At 37.6% G+C, this 26,621-nt stretch overlaps 1 protein-coding gene across 2 annotated transcripts; it reads right to left on the bottom strand.

The window, feature by feature from the left end:
* Nucleotides 1-130: 130 nt before the first annotated feature.
* Nucleotides 131-26,567, bottom strand: pkn2a (protein kinase N2a). Of its 2 annotated transcripts, none has more exons than XM_058751285.1 (22): nt 26,164-26,567; nt 23,049-23,340; nt 15,498-15,652; nt 14,202-14,331; nt 13,956-14,113; nt 9,733-9,961; nt 8,727-8,909; nt 8,488-8,597; nt 8,253-8,396; nt 7,944-8,019; nt 5,963-6,122; nt 5,744-5,861; nt 5,322-5,458; nt 5,164-5,248; nt 3,696-3,787; nt 3,414-3,590; nt 3,264-3,326; nt 3,089-3,165; nt 2,873-3,015; nt 2,078-2,185; nt 1,904-1,984; nt 131-1,792 (listed from the first exon to the last, which is right to left on the bottom strand). In XM_058751285.1, the coding sequence occupies exons 1-22, from the start codon at nt 26,182-26,184 to the stop codon at nt 1,589-1,591; spliced, it is 2,943 nt and encodes a 980-aa protein (XP_058607268.1). In that variant the 5' UTR covers nt 26,185-26,567; the 3' UTR covers nt 131-1,588. The 2 variants fall into 2 exon arrangements, with proteins under 2 accessions (XP_058607268.1, XP_058607277.1); XM_058751294.1 differs by having other exon boundaries at nt 13,968-14,113; nt 26,164-26,566.
* Between the last annotated feature and the right edge of the window lie 54 nt (nt 26,568-26,621).

The following is a 26,621-nucleotide window of genomic DNA, read 5'->3' on the forward strand; positions in this document are numbered from 1 at the left end:
TGACTTGCATAATAAACATTTAATTTTCGCATTCATGATGGCTGACAGTTTTAGCAAAACCTGTTATTTACACCATTGTCAAGTCAAACTTCACGGCTGTACCTTTGAAACTTTTTTCTGCATCATGCTCCGACATACAAGTAGTGGGTAGAAAACCTTTGTACACTCCTTTTGTTTTTCCACCATTTAGATAAAACATGGATATTTTAGACAAAAATTAGTGCTTCCAGCTTGATAGTGTTTATGTAGTGTAGCCTATATAATACACCAGACCTCCAACTAGTATCTACCCCTTATTACACACATGAAGCTTCAGGCCTAATTTTGAACTTCTAGACCAGTTATTAGTATATTTATATTGATATTTGGTGTCTAGCATAGATTCCAGTCTGTCATGTCTCATGTCCACATATGAAAAAAACATGAAATGGAGGAATTTCAGTAAAGAACAACTAGGTAATGAGGTAATGTGATTGCCTGTCACATACACACTACTGTTTAAAAGTTTGAGGTTCGTAAAAAATTAATGCTTTTGAAAGAAATTTCTTTGATTTGAGAAATCGGTAAACAAAAATACAGTAAAAACGGTAACATTGTAAAATAATTATATCATTATTTTAAATTACTGTTTATATATTTTAAAATGTAATTTATTCCTGTGATGGCAAAGCTGAATTTTCAGTGTTGAATTACAGTATTAACTTTAAAAAAATCCTACTGACCTCAAACTTTTGAACGGTAGTGTAAATCCACTGACAGCTTAAGTCTGGTAAAAAAAACAAACTAAAAAACATGACCCTATCCTGAAATTTGATAGAAAAATAACTTACTGAATGGAAGTAAATGCATTTCCTGTTTCAAAGCACTGACATATATATGACTAGAGTTGTAACTGGTAGTTCATATTTGCGGTTTTCGTTGTAACTTGGATCATAATGCATTAATACTGTACTGTAGGGAAGAGTATAGACTCCATTTCATAAAAAGGGCTAGATGTTTTGGTAATAGTGGCAAACTATACATTCACTGGACGAGGTACAAAGCATCACCTATTATTTCGGTCTATGGCTTTAAATGCTTTCACATAATTAACAATGACAGCTGACAGATTTTTTTAAACCAGTCGCATTGTAAATGCTTCAAAAACAAAACTATAAAAAACAAGGCTCATCATTCTCCGTGTGACTGAAGAAATTCTGTGGGCAAGATGAATGTGGATGTGGCCTGCCGACTTCCTCAACACTAGGGGGTGTCAGTGAGGCACCTGATCACATGGTTCACATGTCATGAGCTGTGGTAAGTTGTCAGTACAGTACTGCTCAGTTTGTTTTTTATGATCAGTGCTTAGGTCCTGATGAAATGGAATAATTATCCCAAACCTGAACATACTCCATTTAAAAAAAAAAAAAAGTTTCTTCATCATGTTAAAATGGAAAAGGGGTTGTGATAATCCTAAAATAACACTGACGACAAAAAAAGGGATATTTGCAAATGATCTGATTCACATTTTCTGTATAAACAATGTGTGTGTGTGTGTGTGTGTGTGAAGAGGGAGGGGTGTGAAGAGGGAGGGATGTCAACACGGTGGCTAACACCAGTCTGCAATATAGTCAAAGTCTGCAAACAGGTCCTGCTCGTCCTGGGTTAAGGGCCGGGGCTCTCTGGGTGGTGTGAGCACCGGTGCCTCTGAGGTAAATTCATCATCAAAATTACTAACGTCACTGGAACTCTGGATTGTGGGTACAAATGGTGGCTTCACTTTCTTTGCTAATAGTCCATCCCAGTCAATATTCTGGAAAAAATAAGGTACAAATAATATTTATATTCAGAGAAAGAGAAAGGGGGAAAAAAATACAATGCTTGGAATGAATTGAGACATGTAGCCAGATGGTTCAGAAGTTACCCTGAAGAACAGATGTTTCTTCACATCCTCTGCGTCACGTTCACCGGCTCCAAGTCGTCGCTCGGGATTCCTTCTTAATAACTGTGCGCGAAATTGAAACATATTAATAACAAGACTGATAATTATGTCTACACCTGGTAAATTCACACCGTTAAAGCTGCTCTTAGTACCAACCCTTCTCATAATGGAGATGGCTTCTGTTGAGAGGAATCTTGGGTAGCGAACTTCGTCATTCACAATGCTGTCAAACACCTCTTCTTCATCATCACCGGGAAATGGAGACTATGGAAGCATGAATTCGCTTAGTCGCTTTCACACTTAATACATTTGCTTGTATGAATGTGAATATGATTATCTTCTCATCTAGGTTATGAGGTACACCCAAAAGTTTGAAGTCAGTTAAGATGTTTTTTTGTTGTTGTGGTAAGAAATGAATACTTTTATTTATTCTCAAATAAATGCTGTTCTTTATAACTTTCTGTACATCAAATAATCCTGAGAAAAATGTATCATGTTTCCACAAAAATATTAACTGTTTTAAACAATAATACAAATTTCTTGGACAGCAAATCAGCATATTAGAATGATTTCTGAAGGATCATGTGACACAACGAAGACTGGGGTATTATTTTAAATACATTAAAATAGAAAACATTTTTTATGTTTTACGCTACTTTTAATTAAATAATGTAATTAAATGTAGTCTTGGTGAGCATAAGAGACTTCAAATAAAATTATTTTATTTTATTTAATTTAAAAAAAAAACATTTTTTTAAAAATAAAATAAAATAAAATAAAATAAAATAAAATAAAATAAAAAATAAAATAAAATAAAATAAAATAAAATAAAATAAAATAAAATAAAATAAAATAAAATAAAATAAAATAAAATAAAGACCCCAAACTTTTAAGGTAGTGTATTTAGAGAGATGATGAGAAATGAATAAACCAATGTGGATGAGGTCTGACCTCTCCGACAAGCATCTCAAAGATAAGCACGCCGAGCCCCCACCAGTCCACTGCACGTGTGTAGGATGTTTCGGTTAACACCTCAGGAGCCAGGAATTCTGGAGTGCCACAGAAAGTGCTCGTTCTGTCTTGGTAACCCATTCCTAACACAGAAAAAGTTAGAACATTTGCCTCTGGGGCTTGTACAGCAGACAACACAACAACAAACATCCTTACCTTCTTTGCAAAGACCAAAGTCAGCAATCTTGACGAATCCCTCTGTGTCAAGCAGCAAGTTATCCAACTTCAGATCTCTGAAGAATACATTTATTAATCCTCAAATGAATTTAATGAAAAACAAAGAATATTTGTGTCAAAAATTCGATAGTTAAGTACAGATATTTTCTAATACCTGTATACAATCTTGTGCTCGTGTAAAAACTGTAACCCCAGCACAACACAGGCTGCATAAAACCTGCAACAAAACAACAACAACAGAACATGTAATGATGATAAAGCCTTGCTTACAATTATCTAAAAGCATGACTTTTGTCTCACTCACATGGCCCGTGGTTCTGAAAACACATCGGCATGAATGTGCATCATCAAGTCTCCTCCTGCCGCATACTCCATCACAAAACACACATGCTCCTTGGTTTGGAAACATGCAAAAAGATTGACAAGGAACGGGTGTCGCACGCTGTTCACAGTCTCGAATATCCTCTTCTCACACATCAAACTGGGAGAATAGAAAATAAGACAGGATAAAATAAGACCAAACAGCTAGTAGCTGACAGGTGTTGCTCACAAATTATTGTATATAAAACAGAGAAGAACAATTTACCTTTCAACTTCATCACGGGCGACAATATCTCCCTTCTTAAGGGCCTTGATGGCAAACATTTCACCTGTAATACTGTATTCCGCTAATAACACCTAAAGGAAAAGGTAAAATGACACCGCTGTAATGACAAGATTATGCGAGTGGTGTTTTCTGCTGGAAAAGTCACTGTCACTATTTTAGGTACTTGTCAAGGAATATGTAGTGCTATATGGTTGTTAGAGCATTTTGGGTGGTTGTTTTCTAGTCATGTAAGACCACCCTCAAGTCTCTATGATATCTTGGAAAAGATATCATTGAGTCTCTTCTTTCGAATGTAAATTTATAGCTTTTTTGGCAGCTGTATGATCTGTGAAAACAAAAGTTAGGTAACACTTCACTTAAAGCCTTTATGTATAATAAAAGGAGAGGTTGAAGAGACCCCCATGATTGTAAAGCACTTTGGGTGTATTGCAATACACAATAAAGCGCTATATAAATGCCTCATTCATTCATTCATAATGTATTATAAAGGGTTATTAAAGGATATAATGCATTATAATTATTCAAAATGTGCATTGCAATACATTATATCTTGTTGGAAATAATTATAGCTGAATTTAAAATGCATATTGTAACAATGAATTGATAAGTGTTATAATGTGTTAATTATTCATGAGATTGTACAATGCATTATAAGGTGCATTACAAGGCATAATTAATGCATTATAGCTACTTTTATAATGCAGTATACATAAAGGCTTTAAGTAAAGTTTTACCTAAAGTTAATAGCAAAAAAGTAGGAATGTCAGATGATGACAAACTGATCATTATTTTAATGAACACTAACCGATAAATGGTCCATATTAAATATTAAAATGAATGTTTTATTTTTATAACATAGAATATATTACATATAAATTTCTCTAAAATAAAAGACTGAGATCTAAAATCAAACATTTTAAATGCGACAGATAAATTAAGTCATCACAGTATTATAACGCTCAATATATAAAAAAAGTTTATTTTGAGATTATTTATTTTTAAATGATTTGTGTTTGTACAGGTGAACTTTATCTAAATGTAAAAACAGAGGAAATGATCAGCACAAAAAAAACAGCCCTAAATATCGGTAACACTTTACAATAAGATTCCGTGAACTAATAATGAAAAACTTCTCTAAAGCATTTATTAATCATAGTTAATGTAATTTCAACATTTACTAATACATTACTAAAATCCAAAGCTGTATCTGTTAATATTATTTAAATGGACATGAGCTAACATGAACTAACAATGAACAATTGTATTTTTATTAACTAACATTAAATGCTTTAACAAATGTATTGCTCATGGTTATTTAATGTTAGTTAGTGCATTAACTAACATGAACTGATGGGACCTTATTGTAAAGCGTTACCTAAATATCCAATAATGATATTGCCTCAGCAATCACCACTAAAAAAAGGAAACTAAGCAAATAGCCTCATACCTTTCCAAAATGGCCACGGCCTAACACTGCAACACATTTAAAGTCTTTAAGACTAAAATGAAACTGTTCTTCCTCCTCTTCGTCCCTACAACAACAAAAGTACTTTAGTAATGTCGAGTGTGTATTTGCTAGTACAAGACAAACTATAAATAGTTCACCTTATTTCTGTGTTCTTTTGGACAGTTATGAGCTGTAACGCTGATGGCGGAGTCTCATGTTCCACGACTTCTTCAAGCTCAGACTGAACAATGATGCTATTTCTGTCATTTCGGTAGTCAAATGAAGTCAAAGTGTCCTGTAAAAGAAGAAAATAAGCCTTTCAGCTGCCGCTGTTTATACAAGATGACACTGGAGAGCTGTTATCTTTATGTTAATAAAGGTAACGGTGAAGGCATTTCCTTTTCCTTTCAAATGCAAGAGGGGCAGATGAGAGACTAAACATGAATTACATGTCCGCTTCAGATCTTTATCCTCAGAGTTTAAAGGAGTCTAGCTGTGCTTTCAAGGAAACAAATGACATCAACACAGATGCCTGGACAGCTTATCTCTACAACAACCACATGATAGTGTGTAATGTTACCTGTTCTTGCTCTTTGTTGGGGATCTTGTCCTCAGGCAAGACTTCTCTTATACTAACAGGAGAGTAATGCTTTGGTGCAGCGTCTTTGCCAAAGTCCAGTTTTGTCACTATTGGGTCACTAGAGAGAGCGGACAAATACAAACACACGCGTGAAAGCGCTGCCTAATGACTAGTTTAACAAAGTAAATGTGGTCATTATATTGTACGTTCATACTTTACCTCCTCAGAGCAGGGGTTCCTGGGTGACTGCTGTGTCCAGTCTCAGCTGCCAACTCTGCCACTTGAGGACTAAATGAGTTATTGGGAGAGGGAATGGCCCTCCTCACCAGCCGGCCCCATGTACCGATGCTCATCTGAGGGGCCCGCAGGAACGGTTTCCCTGCAGACATGGGAGATGAGAAGAAACACATTTATCAGACCCCTATAAACCTCTTTACTTAGGGATCAGGGTAATATAAATAAGAAGCTACAATGGCAATAACAAACTAAACCAAATGGTGTTCACAAAGGAAAGCTTTCAGAAGGTGCAGGTGCAGGTCTGGGACTGAAGCCCAGGTTTGTTGACAGGTGGGAATAATTTACGGTTTTGCTTTAGGAAGTTTATTTATAATTGGCCCATAATAAGTTTTTTGTGACAGATTTAATATTTAATTTTAATAACTGGTCTTAAAAAAAAAAAAAGAAATCAACATTTTCTTTCTGAAATAAAACAGTTTGAATTTCTATGTAAACATACTGTAACTTTCTCCCCAGCTTGCTATGAAATTTAAGATTTTGTTACATCACAAAAATAAATACAATAAAAACAGCCTGCCCAGTATTAGACCCAAACACAAACCCGTAGCCAGCCTACACTACCGTTAAAAGTTTGGGGTCAGTAAGATACATTTTTTTGAGAAATTAATACTTTGATTCAGCAAGGATGCGTTAAATTGATCAAACCGACAGTAAAGAAATTTATAATGGTATCCACCTCTTTCCTAACGAGCCAACTGCGTTTTAAATTATTTTAGTTAAATTATTTTAAGAAGTCAGGAGAATAACGTTATGTTTGGTATATTAATGTGAAGTGATATAACAACACTATCTATAGAATAGCTCTTTTCAGCCCACTTCATTATTTTCCTCCTGATTATTTTCATGTTTCTGCTGTAAGTAAATGAAAAAAGACAACACATACTGTGCATTTGTGATCTGTTCTCCTAATTTAATTTACGATATAAACCATGAATAATTCCCTGGAATGCACTAAGAATCTTTCATTTTTCTACTCAAATCCTCATGTCTCTTTCTAGGTTTGTTTTCACACGGATGCTGTAAAATGTCATTGTTACGAAATATAGACATATATTACTACGATGATATTTAACACATACGTAATATTGCTGCGGATAGAAGGAGGACCTTTAGGACTTATTCATGTTATGTTGAAAGTGATTTATTAATGCTTTTACATTTCCTTTTAATAATCGATGGTTGAAGGGAGTAAAATAATGTCACCTGATTGTACCCAGTTTTTAAAAATGCTTATTATTGCATTCATAGAGCAAATCTTTTGCTGATTGTTTACAATGTAAACGGAAGTTACTCCCATAATTTGCGCAAAGCGTCATGGGGCGTAGGAAAAAGGTGGATTAAAGATTTCTAATTCAAATAAATGCTGTTCTTTTGAACTTTCTATTAATCAAAGAATCCTGAAAAAATTATTACATTTTCCATTTAATATTAAGTATTAAACTTTCCACCTAAATATTAAGCAGCACAAAAATTCTCAACTCTAAAGGCTGGGGTTACAGCTACTGAAAAGTTCAGCTCTGCATTAGGAATAAATTACATTTTAAAATATATTACAATAGAAAGTTTTACATTGTAATACTGTATTTTAAATTGTAATACTTCACAGTATTTCTGGTTTTGCTGTATGCTTGACCAAACAAATACTCTGGTAAGCATAAGAGTCTTTTTAGGGGGAAATTTGTGTACTGTGCATATTACATGCAATTTAGGTGTTCAAATACAAATCTCGAATGTGCACCACCAAAAAGGCCACAATTGAATTCTATAGGTCTGGCAAATGGTCCTACAAAGCTATTTTTCAAAGTTTTTTTTTTGCTCAAGAAACCTTAATATGACCCTTATGATGAATTGTCAAATTGCTAAATTTTCATAATACTCTACCGTGTTGAAGAAAAGCCCTCACCTTGTTGCTTTGAAAAGATCTTTTTCTGCCTTTGGAGTTTGGTTCTTCTCTCAATGACTGGATTAAAAAAGGTAACCTGTAACAAAAATGGCTTTTAGATCAGGCTCTGTAAACTAATCAAATTCCACTTCAGATCTACTAGGCTCAGTTTCTTTAGAGAAGCAAAGGTGGGAAAACCTGCCGGGGGGTTTCAGGGGCCACTGAGCGTGAGGAATTCCTCTTTGATTTTCTCACAGAGCTCTGGGCTGCTAATCAGAGGGCTCTTTGTGGGAAAGTATTGATCGCTGAGAGACAATATTGTAAAGGTACCTCTGCAAACAGAGTCCCTTGTGGCTCAAGGTAAAGGCACATTCCGTGCCGCTGGTTGTCCAGGAAGTCCTCCAGTCGCAGGAATTTCACCGCACAAAGGGACCGCCAATCTCTCCAATACACAGAGATCTCCAGTTCACGAGACTGTGGTAAACAAACATTTGCCAAAGTATATATATAAACAAGACCCAGAAGTGTTTTATGCATAAATAAACATCATGTACAGTGAGTTTACCCGGTCTAGCTCTAATGTAAACTTCTGGTCCCACGACTGATTACTGACAGGTTTCCAACTGGTCTGACCAACTACAGTGTTGTCAAGCTTCAGAACAGCACTAATCTCATCTGGAGACAAACAGAGACACATACAGACATTAAGCTTCTCAACTACCACAGCTTTGCTTTTTAATTGTAAAGTCAAATGAAAGGCTGGTGAAAAGCCACTTGAAAAGTAAGCACTAAGAACTACTCAACTGGACAAGTCGTCATTTTTGGAGAGATTCCGAACGCTGGTTCCTCTGCGGTTCCCACGGCTCATGAAAGAGGAGCGCGTTTCACTGGGGCTCCAACCGGGCAGCGGCACCGACGTGGCTTTAGACCGGCCAGGAACATTGTCTAACAGGTCCTGACATCCCATGAGCCGAACCTCTAATTTGCCTGTTTAAGTCAATAACAATCACCATTAAAATGTGCTGCCATTTGAGTTTGGGATCAGTATGATTTTTTTATGTTTTTGAAAGAAGCCTTATGCTCACGCAGGCTAAATGTATTTGAAAAATATAGTGAAAACAGTAATATTGTGAAATATTATTACAATTTAAAATAATGGTTTCTATTTTAATACATCTCAACATGTAATTTATTCCTGTGATGGCAAAGCTGAATTTTCAGCATCATTACTCCAGTCTTCAGTGTCACATGATCCTTCAGAAACCATTCTAATATGCTGTTTCAATGCTCAAGATACATTTCTAATATGCTGAAAACAGTTGTGCTGCTTAATATTTTTCTGGAAACCATGACATTTTATTTCAGGATACTTTGACGAACAGAAAGTTCAAAAGAATAGCGGTAACACTTTACAATAAGGTTCATTAGTTAACTACATTAGTTAACATGAACTAATAATGAACTGCACTTATACAGCGTTTATTAATCTTTGTTAATGTTAATTTCAACATTTAATAATACATTATTTTTTATTAACTAACGTTAGCGAAGATTAGTAAATACAGTAACAAATGTATTGCTCATGGTTAGTTCATGTTAGTTAATACATTAACTAATTTTTAACTAATGAACCTTATTGTAAAGTGTTACCAGAATAGCATTTATTTTAAAAAGAATCATAATCTTGTCACCTCTGATCAATTTAATGCATTCTTGCTGAATATCTTTTTTTAAGCTGACCCCAGATTACAGCTTCATATAACACTTTAATAACATTAAGGTAAATCTGAAGGTAACATGTGTTGCTCACCTGTGAGTGCAGCTGGTTTGGTGCTGTACTGGTTTTTAACAGTGCTGTTGTGGTTTTGTGTGGATATGAAGCTCTGGCGAGGACTGAGGGCCGGAGAGGACATAAGAGATAACTCCTCCATGATCAGACTGCTCTTGGGATGGTTCTTCGGAAGCTCATTGAGTCTCTGCTCCAGGGAATACTTCAACAAATCCAGCTTCTGACTGGACTCATTGAACCTGGCTTGGGCCTGGATTTCAAAGAATTACAGCAGAAAAATGAATGACAGCTGGATGTATAGATATGAATCTAAAGGTGCAGTCACATTTACTGTTGCTTGTCGAAATGTTGTGGGAGAAATTCAGTCATAGCAATCGGCGCAGTTTCAGGTTTTTTTTCTTGTACTCAAATTGATCACGCAAATTCAAAGCATTGATGAACAGAAAACTGAAAAATGGCATTAACAGAAGAGTTCACCAATAATGAACTTTGTCATTATTAAGCTTAAATGTTTGCCATAATAGTGCTCATAAATGACTGTTGAGATATTCTCAATTGAAATGGAGTGGAGGCTTGGACCTGGAAACATTATTCATTGTCTCAACTTAACAAAAATGTAAATTACAAAAAAGAAATTGAATTAAAAAAAATCTAATAATATATAGGTTTTTTTTTTTATGTCATACAAGTAAGAAAGCTTACAAATTAAATTATTATTATATATACATATATATATTTTAGAATATCGTGAAAATTTTTTTTTGCAACATTTCAAAAAGTGAAACTTTCATATATTCTAGATTCATTACATGTAAAGTAAAACATTTCAAAAGTTTTTTTTGTTTTAATTTTGAGGATTAGAGTTCTCCAAAATCTCCTGGTAGATGCTGCATTGACTTTGGACTTGATAAAATACAATGGACCAACACCAGCAGACGTCACAGCACCCCAAATCATCGCTGACTTCAGAAACTTCACACTGGACTTCAAGCAGCTTGGATTCTGTGACTCTCCAGTCTTCCTCCAGACATTGATTTCCAAATGAAATGCAAAATTTACTTTTATCTGAAAAGAGGACTTTGGACCATTGAGCAGCAGTCCAGTTCTTTTTCTCCTTAGCCCAGGTAAGACGCTTCTGACGTTGTCTCTGGTTCAGAAGTGGCTTGGTAGCCCTTTTCCTGAAGACGTCTGAGCGTGGTGACTCTTGATGCACTGACTCCAGCTTCAGTTCTCTCCTTGTGAAGCTCTCCCAAGTGTTTGAATCAGCTTTGCTTGACAGTATTCTCAAGCTTGTGGTCATCCCTGTTGCTTGTGCACCTTTTCCTACTCAATTTCAGTTTTTTTTTTTAGATGTACCTGTGTGTATAATATATATATATTATACACACACACACACACACACACACACACACACAGTGGGTACAGAAAGTATTCAGACTGCCTTAAATTTTTCACTCTTTGTTATATTGCAGCCATTTGCTAAAATCATTTAAGTTAATTTTTTTTCCTCAATGTACACACAGCACCCCATATTGACAGAAAAACACAAAACACATTTTTGCAGATTTATTAAAAAAGAAAAACTGAAATATCACATGGTCCTAGTATTCAGACCCTTTGCTGTGACACTCATATATTTAACTCAGGTGCTGTCCATTTCTTCTGATCATCCTTGAGATGGTTCTACACCTTCATTTGAGTCCAGCTGTGTTTGATTATACTGATTGGACTTGATTAGGAAAGCCACACACCTGTCTATATAAGACCTTACAGCTCACAGTGCATGTCAGAGCAAATGAGAATCATGAGGTCAAAGGAACGGCCTGAAGAGCTCAGAGACAGAATTGTGGCAAGGCACAGATCTGGCCAAGGATACAAAAAAATTTCTGCTGCACTTAAGGTTCCTAAGAGCACAGTGGCCTCCATAATCCTTAAATGGAAGACGTTTGGGACGACCAGAACCCTTCCTAGAGCTGGCCGTCCGGCTAAACTGAGCTATAGGGGGAGAAGAGCCTTGGAGAGAGAGGTAAAGAAGAACTCAAAGATCACTGTGGCTGAGCTCCAGAGATGCAGTCGGGAGATGGGAGAAAGTTGTAGAAAGTCAACCATCACTGCAGCCCTCCACCAGTCGGGGCTTTATGGCAGAGTGGCCTGACGGAAGCCTCTCCTCAGTGCAAGACACATGAAAGCCCACATGGAGTTTGCTAAAAAACACCCGAATAAGATTCTCTGGTCTGATGAGACCAAGATAGAACTTTTTGGCCTTAATTCTAAGCGGTATGTGTGGAGAAAACCAGGCACTGCTCATCACCTGTCCAATACAGTCCCAACAGTGAAGCATGGTGGTGGCAGCATCATGCTGTGGGGGTGTTTTTCAGCTGCAGGGACAGGACGACTGGTTGCAATTGAGGGAAAGATGAATGCGGCCAAGTACAGGGATATCCTGGACGAAAACCTTCTCCAGAGTGCTCAGGACCTCAGACTGGGCCGAAGGTTTACCTTCCAACAAGACAATGACCCTAAGCACACAGCTAAAATAACGAAGGAGTGGCTTCACAACAACTCCGTGACTGTTCTTGAATGGCCCAGCCAGAGCCCTGACTTAAACCCAATTGAGCATCTCTGGAGAGACCTAAAAATGGCTGTCCACCAACATTTACCATCCAACCTGACAGAACTGGAGAGGATCTGCAAGGAGGAATGGCAGAGGATTTAAAAATGAACTTAAATGATTTTAGCAAATGGCTGCAATATAACAAAGAGTGAAAAATTTAAGGGGGTCTGAATGTACTCAATACTTGGTAGGGGCTCCTTTTGCTTTAGTTACTGCCTCAATTCGGCGTGGCATGGAGGTGATCAGTTTGTGGCACTGCTGAGGTGGTATGGAAGCCCAGGTTTCTTTGACAGTGGCCTTCAGCTCATCTGCATTTTTTGGTCTCTTGTTTCTCATTTTCCTCTTGACAAGGTTCAGGTCTGGTGAGTTTGCTGGCCAGTCAAGCACACCAACACCATGGTCATTTAACCAACTTTTGGTGCTTTTGGCAGTGTGGGCAGGTGCCAAATCCTGCTGGAAAATGAAATCAACATCTTTAAAAAGCTGGTCAGCAGAAGGAAGCATGAAGTGCTCCAAAATTTCTTGGTAAACGGGGGCAGTGACTTTGGTTTTCAAAAAACACAATGGACCAACACCAGCAGATGACATTGCACCCCAAATCATCACAGACTGTGGAAACAACACTGGACTTCAAGCAACTTGGGCTATGAGCTTCTCCACTCTTCCACCAGACTCTAGGACCTTGGTTTCCAAATGAAATACAAAACTTGCTCTCATCTGAAAAGAGGACTTTGGACCACTGGGCAACAGTCCAGTTCTTATTCTCCTTAGCCCAGATAAGACGCCTCTGACGTTGTCTGTGGTTCAGGAGTGGCTTAACAAGAGGAATACTACAACTGTAGCCAAATTCCTTGACACATCTGTGTGTGGTGGCTCTTGATGCCTTGACCCCAGCCTCAGTCCATTCCTTGTGAAGTTCACCCAAATTCTTGAATCGATTTTGCTTGACAATCCTCATAAGGCTGAGGTTCTCTCGGTTGGTTGTGCATCTTTTTCTTCCACACTTTTTCCTTCCACTCAACTATCTGTTAACATGCTTGGATACAGCACTCTGTGAACAGCCAGCTTCTTTGGCAATGAATGTTTGTGGCTTACCCTCCTTGTGAAGGGTGTCAATGATTGTCTTCTGGACAACTGTCAGATCAGCAGTCTTCCCCATGATTGTGTAGCCTAGTGAACCAAAATGAGAGACCATTTTGAAGGCTCAGGAAACCTTTGCAGGTGTTTTGAGTTGATTAGCTGATTGGCATGTCACCATATTGTAATTTGTTGAGATAGTGAATTTTGTTAAATGTGAGCCAAAACCATCACAATTAAAAGAAGCAAAGACTTAAACTACTTCAGTCTATGTGCATTGAATTTATTGATACATGAGTTTCACAATTTGAGTTGAATTACTGAAATAAATTAACTTTTCCACGACATTCTAATTTATTGAGATGCACCTGTAATTAATATAAATATATTTAAAAAATGTAATTTTTTTTTTTACACAAGCTCATACACTGCTGGTGGTCTCTCTGGCCACCTTCTTTTCCAAGCCTGAAAAGGTCAAAGGGTTAAAACTTAAAAATAGCACTAAAGGGCAAATGCATCAACGAGGTCAGTTCAGAAGGTGATGATGACGTACAGTTGAAAATACCTCTGAGTGAGCCCTCTTCTCAGCCAGTTTACCAGAACCCAACAGCTTCATGACATTCTTGGCCCCCTCGGCCACAGCGTACTCTATCCGTGTGTGATGGCAGAGTTCCTCCACCCGCAGGTCCAGTGGACTGATGATGGGTTTGGCTGCACCACAACACCACAGATATATTTATTGGTTTGTGTTTGTTGAACTGTTAATGCTAATGCTGGAGGAACTGTGTGAGAATGTTACCAATGACATCATTGTTGTCGAAGCTGAGCTCGCTGGTTTGGCTGGCTTTGAGAATCTGCATTCTGATGAACTCTATCTTGGTTTTGCTGTCTTGAAGCATCTGCTGTGCTGTTGCAAGCAGTTTTCTGTCCTGCAAGGTCAACATAAAATAAAGTCATGCAAAACTAATACAGATTTTATGTGGTGACGGGAAATTTTCTTTCTGCTAAACTCAGTTTTCATTATCTTTTGAAGTGTTTTTTTTTTCTTTTTTTACTTCACTTTATTTAACTAATTTATGAAAAATATTTAACACTGGTAGCAGTCTTGCGCAAGCTGGTCAAAGGCTAAACCTATTCCAAGGACTGCTACCATGCCAAGAGTGTGTGAGAAGGAAAGGATTCCGTTTACAAGTCATTTCCTGGTTGACATCAGCCCTTGCTAATTTCCCATAGGGCTGCACCGTGTGTGTGTGTGTGTGTGTGGGTGTGGGTGTGTGTGTTGCCAGAGGGGATAAGTTCATCACCAGCACCACTCCTATGGCCAAACCTCTCAGGCAAGTCACAGGAGCTGCACTCATGTCATTGAAGTAAAGCAGTAGTACTGGTGCCTGTATTTCTATCCAAGTGAATTTAGACTTATTTTATGTGTTGGCCATTTTTGCTTACACATACACTACACCATTCAAAAGTTTGGGGTAAGTAAGAATTTTTTTAAGGATAGGAATAGCCTACTTTTTTTCCATCAAGTATGCAATTAATTGATTAAAAATTATGGTCAAGTCATTTATAAAGTTCCAAAAGATTTTTTATTTCAATACTGCTACTTTCTATTCAGCAAATGATCTTTAAAACATGTAACATGGATTCCATAAAAATATTAAACAGTGCAACTGAAATGTTTCTTGAGCAGCAAATCAGCATATTAGAATGATTTCTGAAGGATCATGTGACACTGAAGACTGGAGTAATGGCTGCTGAAAATGTAGCTTTGCCATCACAGAATAAATTACGTTTTAAAATACATTAAAATAGATCAGAGATATTTTAAAATGTAATCATATTTCACAGTTTTTACTATATTATTCATCAAATAATTGCAGCCTTGGTAAGGATAAGAGGCTTCTTTCAAAAACATTTACATTTTACTGACTCCAAACTTTTGACTGGTTCAGGGCCAAGATGGTTATATAGTGTTCTCTCATGTGCTCTGTAAACAACAGAACCTGGATTGTACATCACTGGTAAAAAAAAAAAAAAAAAAAAAAAAAAGCCTCAAGCGAAAAGAGTTATTAAATAAAACCAAATGGTACACTACCTTTGAGGAGCCATTTGAATACATCTGGATCATGTTCTCGGCCCCCTGTTTCACCTTCAATTCAATGTCGTTCTGTTTTTTCAGGGCTGCTAGTCTGCTGCTGATAGTGCATGTTCGTGCTTCACTTTTAGGGCTGTCCAGCGTAAGAGGGCACTCTGGGAAAGAAATGGCAGAAGTTAGTAGGATCCGAAGAGATTCTAAAGACAGACTTCCTGAAGCAATTTAGAATTAAGAGGATAGTTCTCCCAAAAAAATAAGAACTCTTGACATCATTTATTCACCATCATATCATCAATCAAATTTGTATGAGGTAAAAGAGAATTTGAGAAATGTCTCTGTGTTTTTTGTCAATACAATCAAAGTCAATGCGGTCCAGTGTTGTTTGGTTGCCAGCTCATATCTTTAACTACTTCACCAGCACCAACTAAATAATGATTCTTTGGGTCAGAAGAGAGAGTTGAGTAGTCTGAGAGCAACAGAAATTAAGTTTATGCAGTTTTCTGTGGCCACTTCCAGATTTTTGGCTAAACCATAAAAAACAGGAAGGATTTTGCAACAAGAGTACCTGATTGTTTGACCTTTGAGTAACATTAAGAGTCAAGCTTAGAAGATGCACTAATTCAAGTGAGAATATTTATGCTTTTGATTCATTTGAAACTATTTTTATTGGTTAAAAATCTGGCCATATGTTGCAAGCACTCTTATGAGGTTGATTGCTTAATTCTGTAAGTTCTGCAGTTTTCCAGGAATGTTTTTTGGTTGCTTTGATGAAGGACTGTGAAATGGAAATTATTTCAATGAAGCACAGCACTACTTTTCATGTCCAGACAAGTAAAAACTCCCCCACCTCTACAGATAAATGAAACCTGTTAAACTTCTGCTAATAACAAACAAAAACATCAGCTTTCACAAAGGCACTTTATGTGACTGCAGAGCTGGGTAATAAAACAATATGGTGGTAGGCAAAACACACACAAAGAAACAGATGTTTTTGGTAGCATCTATGATTTAAACTTCAACAGCAATAATACAGCTGGTAAGGTCAATTCCTTAACACGAATCACTTTTCTTGTCACCTAGTTTTCAGTTAAATCAACATGGTCCCATGTAATAAAAGGCTAAATAAATTGAAAAAGAAATCAATATTACTGTTGGTGCATGAAAAAAAAAAAAAAAAAGAAGAATATATGAATATATACAGTGAGGGAAAAAATTATTTGGTCCCCTGCTGATTTTGTATGTTTGCCTACTGAGAAATGATCAGTCTATAATTTTAATGGTAGGTTTAATTGAACAGTGAGAGACAGAATAACAACAGAAAAATCCAGAAAAATTTCAAAACAAATTATAAATTAATTTGCATTTTAATGAGTCAAATAAGTATTTGATCCCCTATCAATCAGCAAGATTTCTGGCTCCCGGGTGTCTTTTATACAGGTAAGGAGCTGAGATTAGGAGCACTCTCTTAAAGGGAGTGCTCCTAATCTCAGTTTGTTACCTGTATAAAAAAAGACACCTGTCCACAGAAGCAAACAATCAATCAGTCAGATTCCAAACTTTCCACCATGGCCAAGAAGACCAAAGAGCTGTCCAAGGATGTCAGGGACAAGATTGCAGACCTACACAAGGCTGGAATGGGCTACAAGACCATCGCCAAGCAGCTTGGTGAGAAGGTGACAACAGTTTATTCGCAAATGGAAGAAACACAAAATAACTGCCTCGGTCTGGGGCTCCATGCAAGATCTCACCTCGTGGAGTTTCAATGATCACGAGAACGGTGAGGAATCAGCCTAGAACTACACGGGAGGATCTTGTCAATAATCTCAATGCAGCTGGGACCATATTCACCAAGAAAACAACTGGTAACACACTACGCCGTGAAGGACTGAAATCCTGCAGCGCCCGCAAGGTCCCCCTGCTCAAGAAAGCACATGTACAGGCCCGTCTAAAGTTTGCCAATGATTCAGAGGAGAACTGGGTGAAAGTGTTGTGGTCAGATGAGACCAAAATCAAGCTCTTTGGCATCAACTCAACTCACCGTGATGCCTATATGACCCCAAGAACACCATCCCCACTGTCAAACATGGAGGTGGAAATATTATGCATTGGGGGTGTTTTTCTGCTAAGGGGATAGGACAACTGCGCCGCATCAAAGGGACGATGGACGGGGCCATGTACCGTCATGGCCAGGGCATTGAAAATAGGTTGTGGATGGGTATTCCAGCATGGCAATGACCCAAAACACACAGCCAAGGTAACAAAGGAGTGGCTCAAGAAGAAGCACATTAAGGTCCTGGAGTGGCCTAGCCAGTCTCCAGACCTTAATGCCGTGACTGATCATTTCTATATATATATATATAACTAAAATATTACCGTTTTTGATCAAATAAATGCAGCCTTGGAGACTTGAGATTAAGAGACTTCTTTTAAAACCTTGAAAACAGTAGCGTATATTTTATATCATTAAATGAATTAATATATTGAGATTTTGATTATCGTTTATTAACCAGCCATATGTGGATGTATATCAGTTTCAAATCGCACCAAACTCAAAATATAACATATCTCCAAAAATGTGTTGATCTAAACAAAACTGCTTCATAGATAACACACACAAGAGTATGAACACCTCTCTTCTTGATGATTTACCCCATTACAAAACCTCTACAAGGTTGTTGAGCTTCAGAGTGGAAGCGAGGTCGTCTGTGATAAATCTTCACAAAGCACCTTAGTGTGGAAGCACATTAATGAAGAACAAATATCTTTTGTTAAGCACCTGGAGACTCCTGAGTCACATCATTACACAAGGCATAAATACAGATGCCTCTGTTGTGGTTATTATAAACAAAGTCCGCAGGGTAAAGAATAATGCTCCCACACAGCAGGTATTACAATGATACTTCAGAGGTGCTTAAAAGTAGATTAAAGCCCTACAAAATACTGGACTAACTATTTATTTCACACTTATTTGCTATACACAAAAACAAACATATGTGTCTGTGTAATGGATGTAATAAGAGCGGATGATATAGTGAGGTGCAGAAGGCTTGACCCATCAGCAGCGAGTGGAACAGCCTGACCAGTTCCACTGTCTGGACTCTCAACCAGTGCTGCGCAACTATGACTTCACCAACGAGGCACGGGCACTGGAGCGCTGTTGTCTTCCAGTGGCATCTGCTGATTTCTGCTTAGCCGACACAGACTGAGGAGGTCAACACAGAGGTGTGACACGCAGAGACATTCCTCTTGCGCTGAGTCACCAAACAAAAGCCCCTTCTCATCAGATAATGTTTCCATGCCAGGCTACATCTTGTCCCGTATAAGGATGTGGTTAGTAGGGTGAGAGATCTGATCAAGCTTCTGAAAGATATCCTCACAACTAAATATTACAGTCCAGAACTGCTACACCTGTAGTGTGTAATTGTCTAGGCTCACATTTCTCACATGTAAAAGCTATTTATCTTCAAAACAATCAAAAAGTGATTTGTGGACACCGTGGAGAAGCACGTTACATAAAAATAGCAAGGCTCAAATGAAAGGATGACCCAGAGGAAACTGCAAGAATGATTTGTAAAGTCTTGGTAGCATCAGTAAGAAAGTGTGAAAATGTATGTATGGCCTGTAAGATGCAGCACCTTCATAATGAGAAACTATATTAGACTTAAATTTTTTTATATATACACAACCCAAATTCCAGAAATGTTGGAAGGTATTTTAAATTTAAATAAAATAAACTAAAAGACTTTCAAATCACAAGAGCCAATATTTCATTCACAACAGAACATAGATAAAAGTTTAAACTGTGAAATTTTATAATTTTATGCACAAAATGAGCTCATTTCAAATTTGATGCCTGTTACAGGTCTCAAAATAGTTGGGACGGGGGACATGTTTACCATGGTGTAGCATCTCCTCTTCTTTTCAAAACAGTTTGAAGATGTCTGGGCATCGAGGTTATGAGTTTCTGGAGTTTTGGTGTTGGAATTTGGTCCCATTCTTGCCTGATATAGGTTTCCAGCTGCTGAAGAGTTTGTGGTCGTCTTTGACGTATTTTTCGTTTAATGATGCGCCAAATGTTCTCTATAGGTGAAAGATCTGGACTGCAGGCAGACCAATTCAGCACCCGGACTCTTCCATTACGAAGCCATGCTGTTATAATAGCTGCAGTATGTGGTTTTGCATTGTCCTGCAGAAATACACGTCGTCTGGAGGGGAGCATATGTTGCTCTAAAACCTCTATATACCTTTCAGAATTCATAGTGCCTTCCAAAACATGCAAGCTGCCCATACCGTACGTACTTATGCACCCCCATACCATCAGAGATGCTGGCTTTTGAACTGAACGCTGATAACACGCTGGAAGGTCTCCCTCCTCTTTAGCCCAGAGGATATGGCGTCCGTGATTTCCAACAAGAATGTCAAATTTGAACTCGTCTGACCATAGAACACTTTTGCACTTTGAAACAGTCCATTTTAAATGAGCCTTGGCCCACAGGACACGATGGCGCTTCTGGACCATGTTCACATATGGCTTACTTTTTGCATGATAAGAGTTTTAGCTGGCATCCGCAGATGGCACGGCGGATTGTGTTTACCGACAGTGGTTTCTGGAAGTATTCCTGGGCCCATTTAGTAATGTCAATGACAGAATCATGCTGATGAGTGATGCAGTGTCGTCTGAAGGCCCGACGACCACGGGCATCCAACAAAGTTATTCGGCCTTGTCCCTTACACACAGATTTCTCCAGTTTCTCTGAAACTTTTGATGATGTTCTGCACAGTAGATGATGAGATTTTCAAAACCGTTGCAATTTGACATTGAGGAACGTTGTTTTTAAAGTATCCCACAATCTTTTTGCGCACTCTTTCACAGATTGGAGAGACTCTGCCCATCTTTACTTCTGAGAGACTCTGCCCCTCCAAGACATCCCTTTTATGTTACAGACCTGATGTCAATTAACTTAATTAGTTGCTAGATGTTCTCCCAGTTGAATCTTTTCAAACTTTCTTGCTTTTTCAGCCCTTTGTTGACCCCGTGCCAACCTGTAGCAGGCATCAAATTTGAAATGAGCCCATTTAGTGGATAAATGTAAAATTTATCCGTTTAAATATTTGTTATGTTCTCTATGTTCCATTGTGAATAAAGTATTGGCTCATGTGATTAGAAAGTGTTTTAGTTTCCATTTTATTCAAATTAAAAAAAACGTCCCAACATTTCTGGAATTCAGGCTGTGTGTGTATATTTTATTATATATATATATATATATATATATAGCCATGGCCAAAAATATCGGCACCCTTGTAATTCTGTCAGAAAATGCAACCCTTCTCTCAGAAAATTGTTGCAGGTGCAAATGTTTTGGTTCTCACATGATTATTTATTTTTTGTTTGCATTGGAACAACACAAAAAAATTTGAGAAGAAAAGTAAAATCTGATACAATTCCACACAGAACCCAAAAAATGCACTGGACAAAATTATTGGCACCCTTAACTTAATATTTGGTAGCACCCCCTTTGGAAAAAATAACTGAAATCAATCTCTTCCTGTAACCATGAATGAGTTTCTTACACCTCTCTACTGGAATTTTGGACCACTCTTCTTTTGCAAACTGCCCCAGGTCATTCAGATTTGAAGGATGCCTTCTCCCGACTGCTGCTTTGAGATCTCTCCACAGGTGTTCTATGGGATTCAGATCTGGCCATTTCATAACTCTACAGCCGCTTTGTTTGTAACCATTTCTGAGTGCTTTTTGTAGTGTGTTTCAGGTCATTGTCCTGCTGGAAGACCCATGACCTCTGGTGGAGACGCAGCTTTCTGACACTGGACACTACGTTGCGCCCCAAAATTCTTTGGTAATCGTCAGATTTCATGATACCGTTCACACAGTCAAGGCATCCAGTGCCAGAAGCAGCAAAGCAACCCCAAAACATCTTTGAACCTCCACCATGTTTGACCGTAAGGACTGTGTTCTTTTCTTTGAAGGCCTCATTTCTTTTTCTGTAAACAGTGAAATTATGTTCTTTACCAAAAAGCTCTACTTTTGTCTCATATGTCCACAGTACGTTCTCCCAGAAGAATTGTGGTTTTGTCACATAAGTTTTGGCAAACTCCAGTCTTGTTTTTTTATGCCTTTGTGTCAGCAGTGGTATCCTACCATAACGTCCCTTTTCATTCAGATGGCGACGGATAGGGTACAACAGTGTCAGCTCGCACTGTGTCTGCAGATCAGCTTGAATTTGTTTGGAAGTTAATCGGGCTTCTTTATCCACCATTCAAACAATCCTTTGTTGTAATTTTTCATTAATTTTGCTCTTCCGTCCACGTCCAGGGAGGTTAGCTACAGTGCCATGGGCTGTAAACCTTTTGATGATATTGCACACAGTGGACACAGGAACATTAAGATCTCTGGAGATGGACTTGTAGCCTTGAGATTGTCCATGTTTTCCCACAATTTTTTCTCTCAAATCCACAGACAACTCTTTACACTTCTTTCTTTTTTCCATACTCAGTGTGACAAACAACACAAAGGCTGAGTTAACTTTTCTCCATTTTAACTGGTTGCAAGTGTGATTACTATATTGCCCACACCTGTTACTTGCCACAGGTGTGTCTAAATACAAATTACAGGAGCATCACATGCTTGAAAAGCAATTATTTCTTACAATTTTGACAAGGTGCCAATCATTTTGTCCGGTCCATTTTTGAGTTCTGTGTGAAATTTTATTAAGTTTGACTTTTCTTCTCTGTTTTTTGTGTTGTTGCAATGCAAACAAAAACAATAAGCATGTGAATAATTTCCAATTGGAACAATTTTCTGAGAGAAGTGTTGCATTTTCTGACAGAATTGCAAGGGTGCCGATATTTTTGGCCATGACTGTGTGTGTGTGTGTGTGTGTGTATATATATATGTGTATATATATATATATATATATATATATAGTATCTCACAGAAGTGAGTACACCCCTCACATTTTTGTAAATATTTTATTATATCTTTTCATGTGACAACACTGAAGAAATGACACTTTGCTACAATGTAAAGTAGTGAGTGTACAGCTTGTATAACAGTGTAAATTTGCTGTCCCCTCAAAATAACTCAACACACAGTCATTAATGTCTAAACCGCTGGCCACAAAAGCGAGTACAATTTTACAGCAAATTTACACTGTTATACAAGCTGTACACTCACTACTTTACACTGTAGCAAAGTGTCATTTCTTCAGTGTTGTCACGTGAAAAGATATAATAAAATATTTACAAAAATGTGAGGGGTGTACTCACTTCTGTGAGATACTGTATATATATATATATATATATGATACCTTTTTTGGATTCTTCAAAGCATTTATTTGAAATAGAAACCTTTTATAACATTAGAAATGTCTTAAAAAATAAATGTATTACTTAAAAAAAAAAAAAAAAATATAAAAAAAAATATATATATATATATCTCTTCCTGACCTCACACTTTTGAATGGTAGTATGCATGTACAAATATTGATGGCACTACAGATGGTTAAAGTTTACTTATGACAGCTTTGCTCATACCTAAGAGTAGATCCTCTGGATCCTTCACCACAATATGAGCGTTGAGCTCCTGCAGCTCTTGATGCAGCTCCTCTAACTTCTTGTTGGATTTCTTGAGCATATTATCAACATATGCCAGTCTCTTTTTTTCTGTGGTGACCTTTCTAAGGTTCTCCACCCCTTCTTTGATCTTCAGCTCTTTGCGGATCTCCCTCTTGATCTGCTCCTTGATTTCGTCTAGCTTCTGCTGCACCATGGTATCAGACAGGTCAAGGTTGTGCCCCAGGCCCAGCCGGTCCGAAACCATGTGAGCCTGTGCAAAATAAACATATATTAATATATTTTGATGTCAATAATCCTTACCTTAGTCTTTTAAAACAATTTCAAAGACTTCCTTAGGTCTTTTTTTCATGCAAAAAATAAAAGATTCTTAGTAAACACCTGAAGGAAATTCCCTCCTAAGGCATAATTGTCACCAGTATCATGATTCATGATATATTGCATTCACATCTCCTAGCGCACCCTGCATACTAACCCCTAAGCATGAACGAAAACACACATACACATAAAGAAGCACAGTATCACTGACATCAGCAGGGAGGATAACTGGTCTGAGTGGGTGAGCCAAATCCTGCTTAGCCCAGCTCTTCATGAGCTCACTGACAACATGTAAGAGAACTGACACGGCTCCTCTAATCTTCCTCCAGGGGAAAGTGGAGCCATAAATAAAGCTTAAAAACAAAACTTTCAGCAGAATGTGCTCATTCAGGTCTAAAGGAGGGTGAAGGTGAGGTTCGTCAAGCATGCACAGACAATAAACAAAATATATCTGAATCCATACTGGTCACATTGTTCAAATACATCAACATTCAAATAGTAAAAATAGAGATGCACTGATAATATTACTCTGGAAGATACCAATAAGATATCAACTGATGTTAAATTTTTAAATTATTTTGTCTAAATGCAAAAAAAGAAAACACTAAAAACTAAAATCAGTCATTTCAATGCTACAAGTGAGGCATTACGGCATTATAATGCACAGCATGAAAAATATAGTTATTTTGAGACTTGCTGACAATTTACATTTAACAGTGTTTTTAAAGATTAACTTTTGAGTAAGCATTAGATGACAGCAAAGGTAATTTAAATGACCACATACATGTAAAGGGTATGTTTTGCAATTTCAAACCAGCGTTGTATTGTTACGATGTCTGTAGTGAAAGTAAGTTAACAGTCTGTATTATTTTTCCAATCTACCAGGACCAAGTTATGCCCTTATATCTGCCAGCAAAAATCCGCCAGATGACGTAAAACGATTTTAAAACTTTTTATTAAAACCCAATCTTGTCAACGGTGAATTACTCCTTAAAATATCCAATATTGACAGATACAAAAAATTGAAATAACTCTGATGTTTGTGGATAATTGATGTGTTAGTGATATATTGTGCATTCTTAATTCAAAATATAAAGCTGAACTGGAGTGAATGTTCTGAAATTTTAGCTTTGGTGACCCTCTTGTTTATATCCTTAATCCATGACTTTGAAATCTCAGTGTCTGCAGAAAGAAATAAAACAAATAAAAAATAACTGACATACATGTTTTGACACTCTGAGTCTGCTTCCATGTACAGCACTGACTCATTGGTCAACTAAAGGTCATGGAAAAGCAACTGTCCTACATTTTAGGAGCCAGCTGTACCTTATCTCTTCCTCACTTGTGCCGCTACACTCAGGTGAAACACACACAAAACCAATATCTAAAAAAGCACAATCTGCATGACAAAAAAATGGTCCATTAATAATGCGTTTTGCTCATTAATACTCGAACTGATGAGGGTTAAAATCTCCCTTCATACAGTCCTGAAGAGCACTTTAACCAACAACTGTGTCCCCAGACCTCTCAGTCACCACATAAAACCAAATTATGTAGCAGTGTCTCTTTCACTTTCCATAACACTCTTGGAATAATACATAATAGTTATCAGTTCAGGGAAAAAGGCTGACAAAACATGTTTCAGTATCAACAGTGTCATTTCCAGTTTACAAAAACTAAGAAAAACACAACAGATTCCTGGTTGTAATTTGAATGCACTGGCAAAATGACATCTGACAGGACATGGTTTTGCAGACAACTGAATTCACAAATGCTCAGAAATGGTGTCATTGTGAATAACATAAAAAGTGAAAATGGGTGGACTCAAATAACTATTGTAGTAAGAGTATAAGGCTACATCTAGAAGTCGCTTTCCAAAATAATTAATTTTAATGAAGTCAAGTTATAATGGCTGACAGCTCTTTGCAGTTACTGACCGTCATCCATTTACCAAAAACATAATTTTGATGTTTAAGACATATTAAAGGCAGATAAACATTTAAAAAATAAATAAATATTGGAATTTATATATAAATTGTTTCATTTGTTAGTTTACTTTAACCAACAAACCACTCAGGTTATTAAAAGACAATTTACACTATCTTGATAACTAGTTTTAAAGTGTTAGAAAAAAGACTGCAGTTCAGCACTGAACAAAAAGACAAGCCCAAAATCATGTTGAAAAACACAAGCATAAACCAATAGAACAGAACTTAATTCTAAACTTCCCAGTATAGTAAACTTTACTATACTTACATCTCACAGTAGGGATGCTGTGGTAATACCATGATAGAGGCAGTGGACTTACTTAACTATTGCCCGTTAGCTTTATTTAAATCTGTTTTAGTTTACCTCTTCAACCAGTTTTAGTTTTGCTGTCTAGGTAGGCAGCTCACTGGGTTTTGAGACACAGCCAGTGTGTACAATTCCAATACATCACAACTCCGTGTTTCCACTAGGCAACATGGCATAAAATCTAAATAAAATTTTATGTGGAGACGTTAATATGACTGTATGGGGAAAATACAAGCTCTAAACTCCTGTCATAAGCGTTTTCGGGCCACATTCCCCGTTTTCCCGTGTCATGAGCTCCTCGGCGGAGGGAGCAGCTCGTCCCAAAGGAAGAAAAGTGGTGTTTTGAAAGTGCGCGAGAGAGCTGCGCTTAGGGCGCATATTATGTTTTTAAAGCATAAAAGTCGCCGTGCACACTTTAAGATTCTTTACATCTATATTGTATGAAATAAAAAACTTTTCCTACCTGCATGGGATCGGCGGCCATCTTGGTTGTGAACTCTTTTTTTGAATCAAACTCTGGGGAAGGGGAGGTGAGTCACTCCCAAAAAACAAGCCTGTTATGTTTCCGTCTCAAGCGAAAAGCGCTTTATTTGGGGTACAATCCAGAGCATGGCCGGGATACGGAGGGGGTCCCATTGTTGAGCTGTCGGTCTGTTGTAAGCGCAAGTGTTTAGACCCGGGCTGAGAGCGAGATCCGCGCTTTTGGGGTGAAGGCAGAGCTGTACTGCTAATATCGGAACAAGGGGAGGCGGGTGGCAGAGCGACCCAAGAGCAAGTTTCTGTTCCCGCACCCAGTTCAGCCACGGCCAGTCCACCCTCGATCATGTGATCAATAACAGCTTCACAAACACAGAGGCTTCAACACAGCAGTCTGATTCTATAGGAGCAGGAGCACGAATTCTATTAGAGGACTTGAATTTA

The sequence above is a fragment of the Onychostoma macrolepis genome, chromosome 02 (assembly GCF_012432095.1).
Source record: "Onychostoma macrolepis isolate SWU-2019 chromosome 02, ASM1243209v1, whole genome shotgun sequence".
Classification (NCBI taxonomy): Eukaryota; Metazoa; Chordata; class Actinopteri; order Cypriniformes; family Cyprinidae; genus Onychostoma; species Onychostoma macrolepis.

Excerpts from the sequence above, each read along its gene's own strand:
- pkn2a (XM_058751285.1), bottom strand. The coding sequence starts at position 26,184 with ATGGCCGCCGATCCCATGCAG. Across the intron at positions 8,020-8,252 it reads AAGGGACTCTGTTTGCAGAG|GTTACCTTTTTTAATCCAGT; the intron begins GTACCTTTACAA and ends TTTTTGTTACAG. Across the intron at positions 5,459-5,743 it reads CCAACAAAGAGCAAGAACAG|GACACTTTGACTTCATTTGA; the intron begins GTAACATTACAC and ends CTTCTTTTACAG.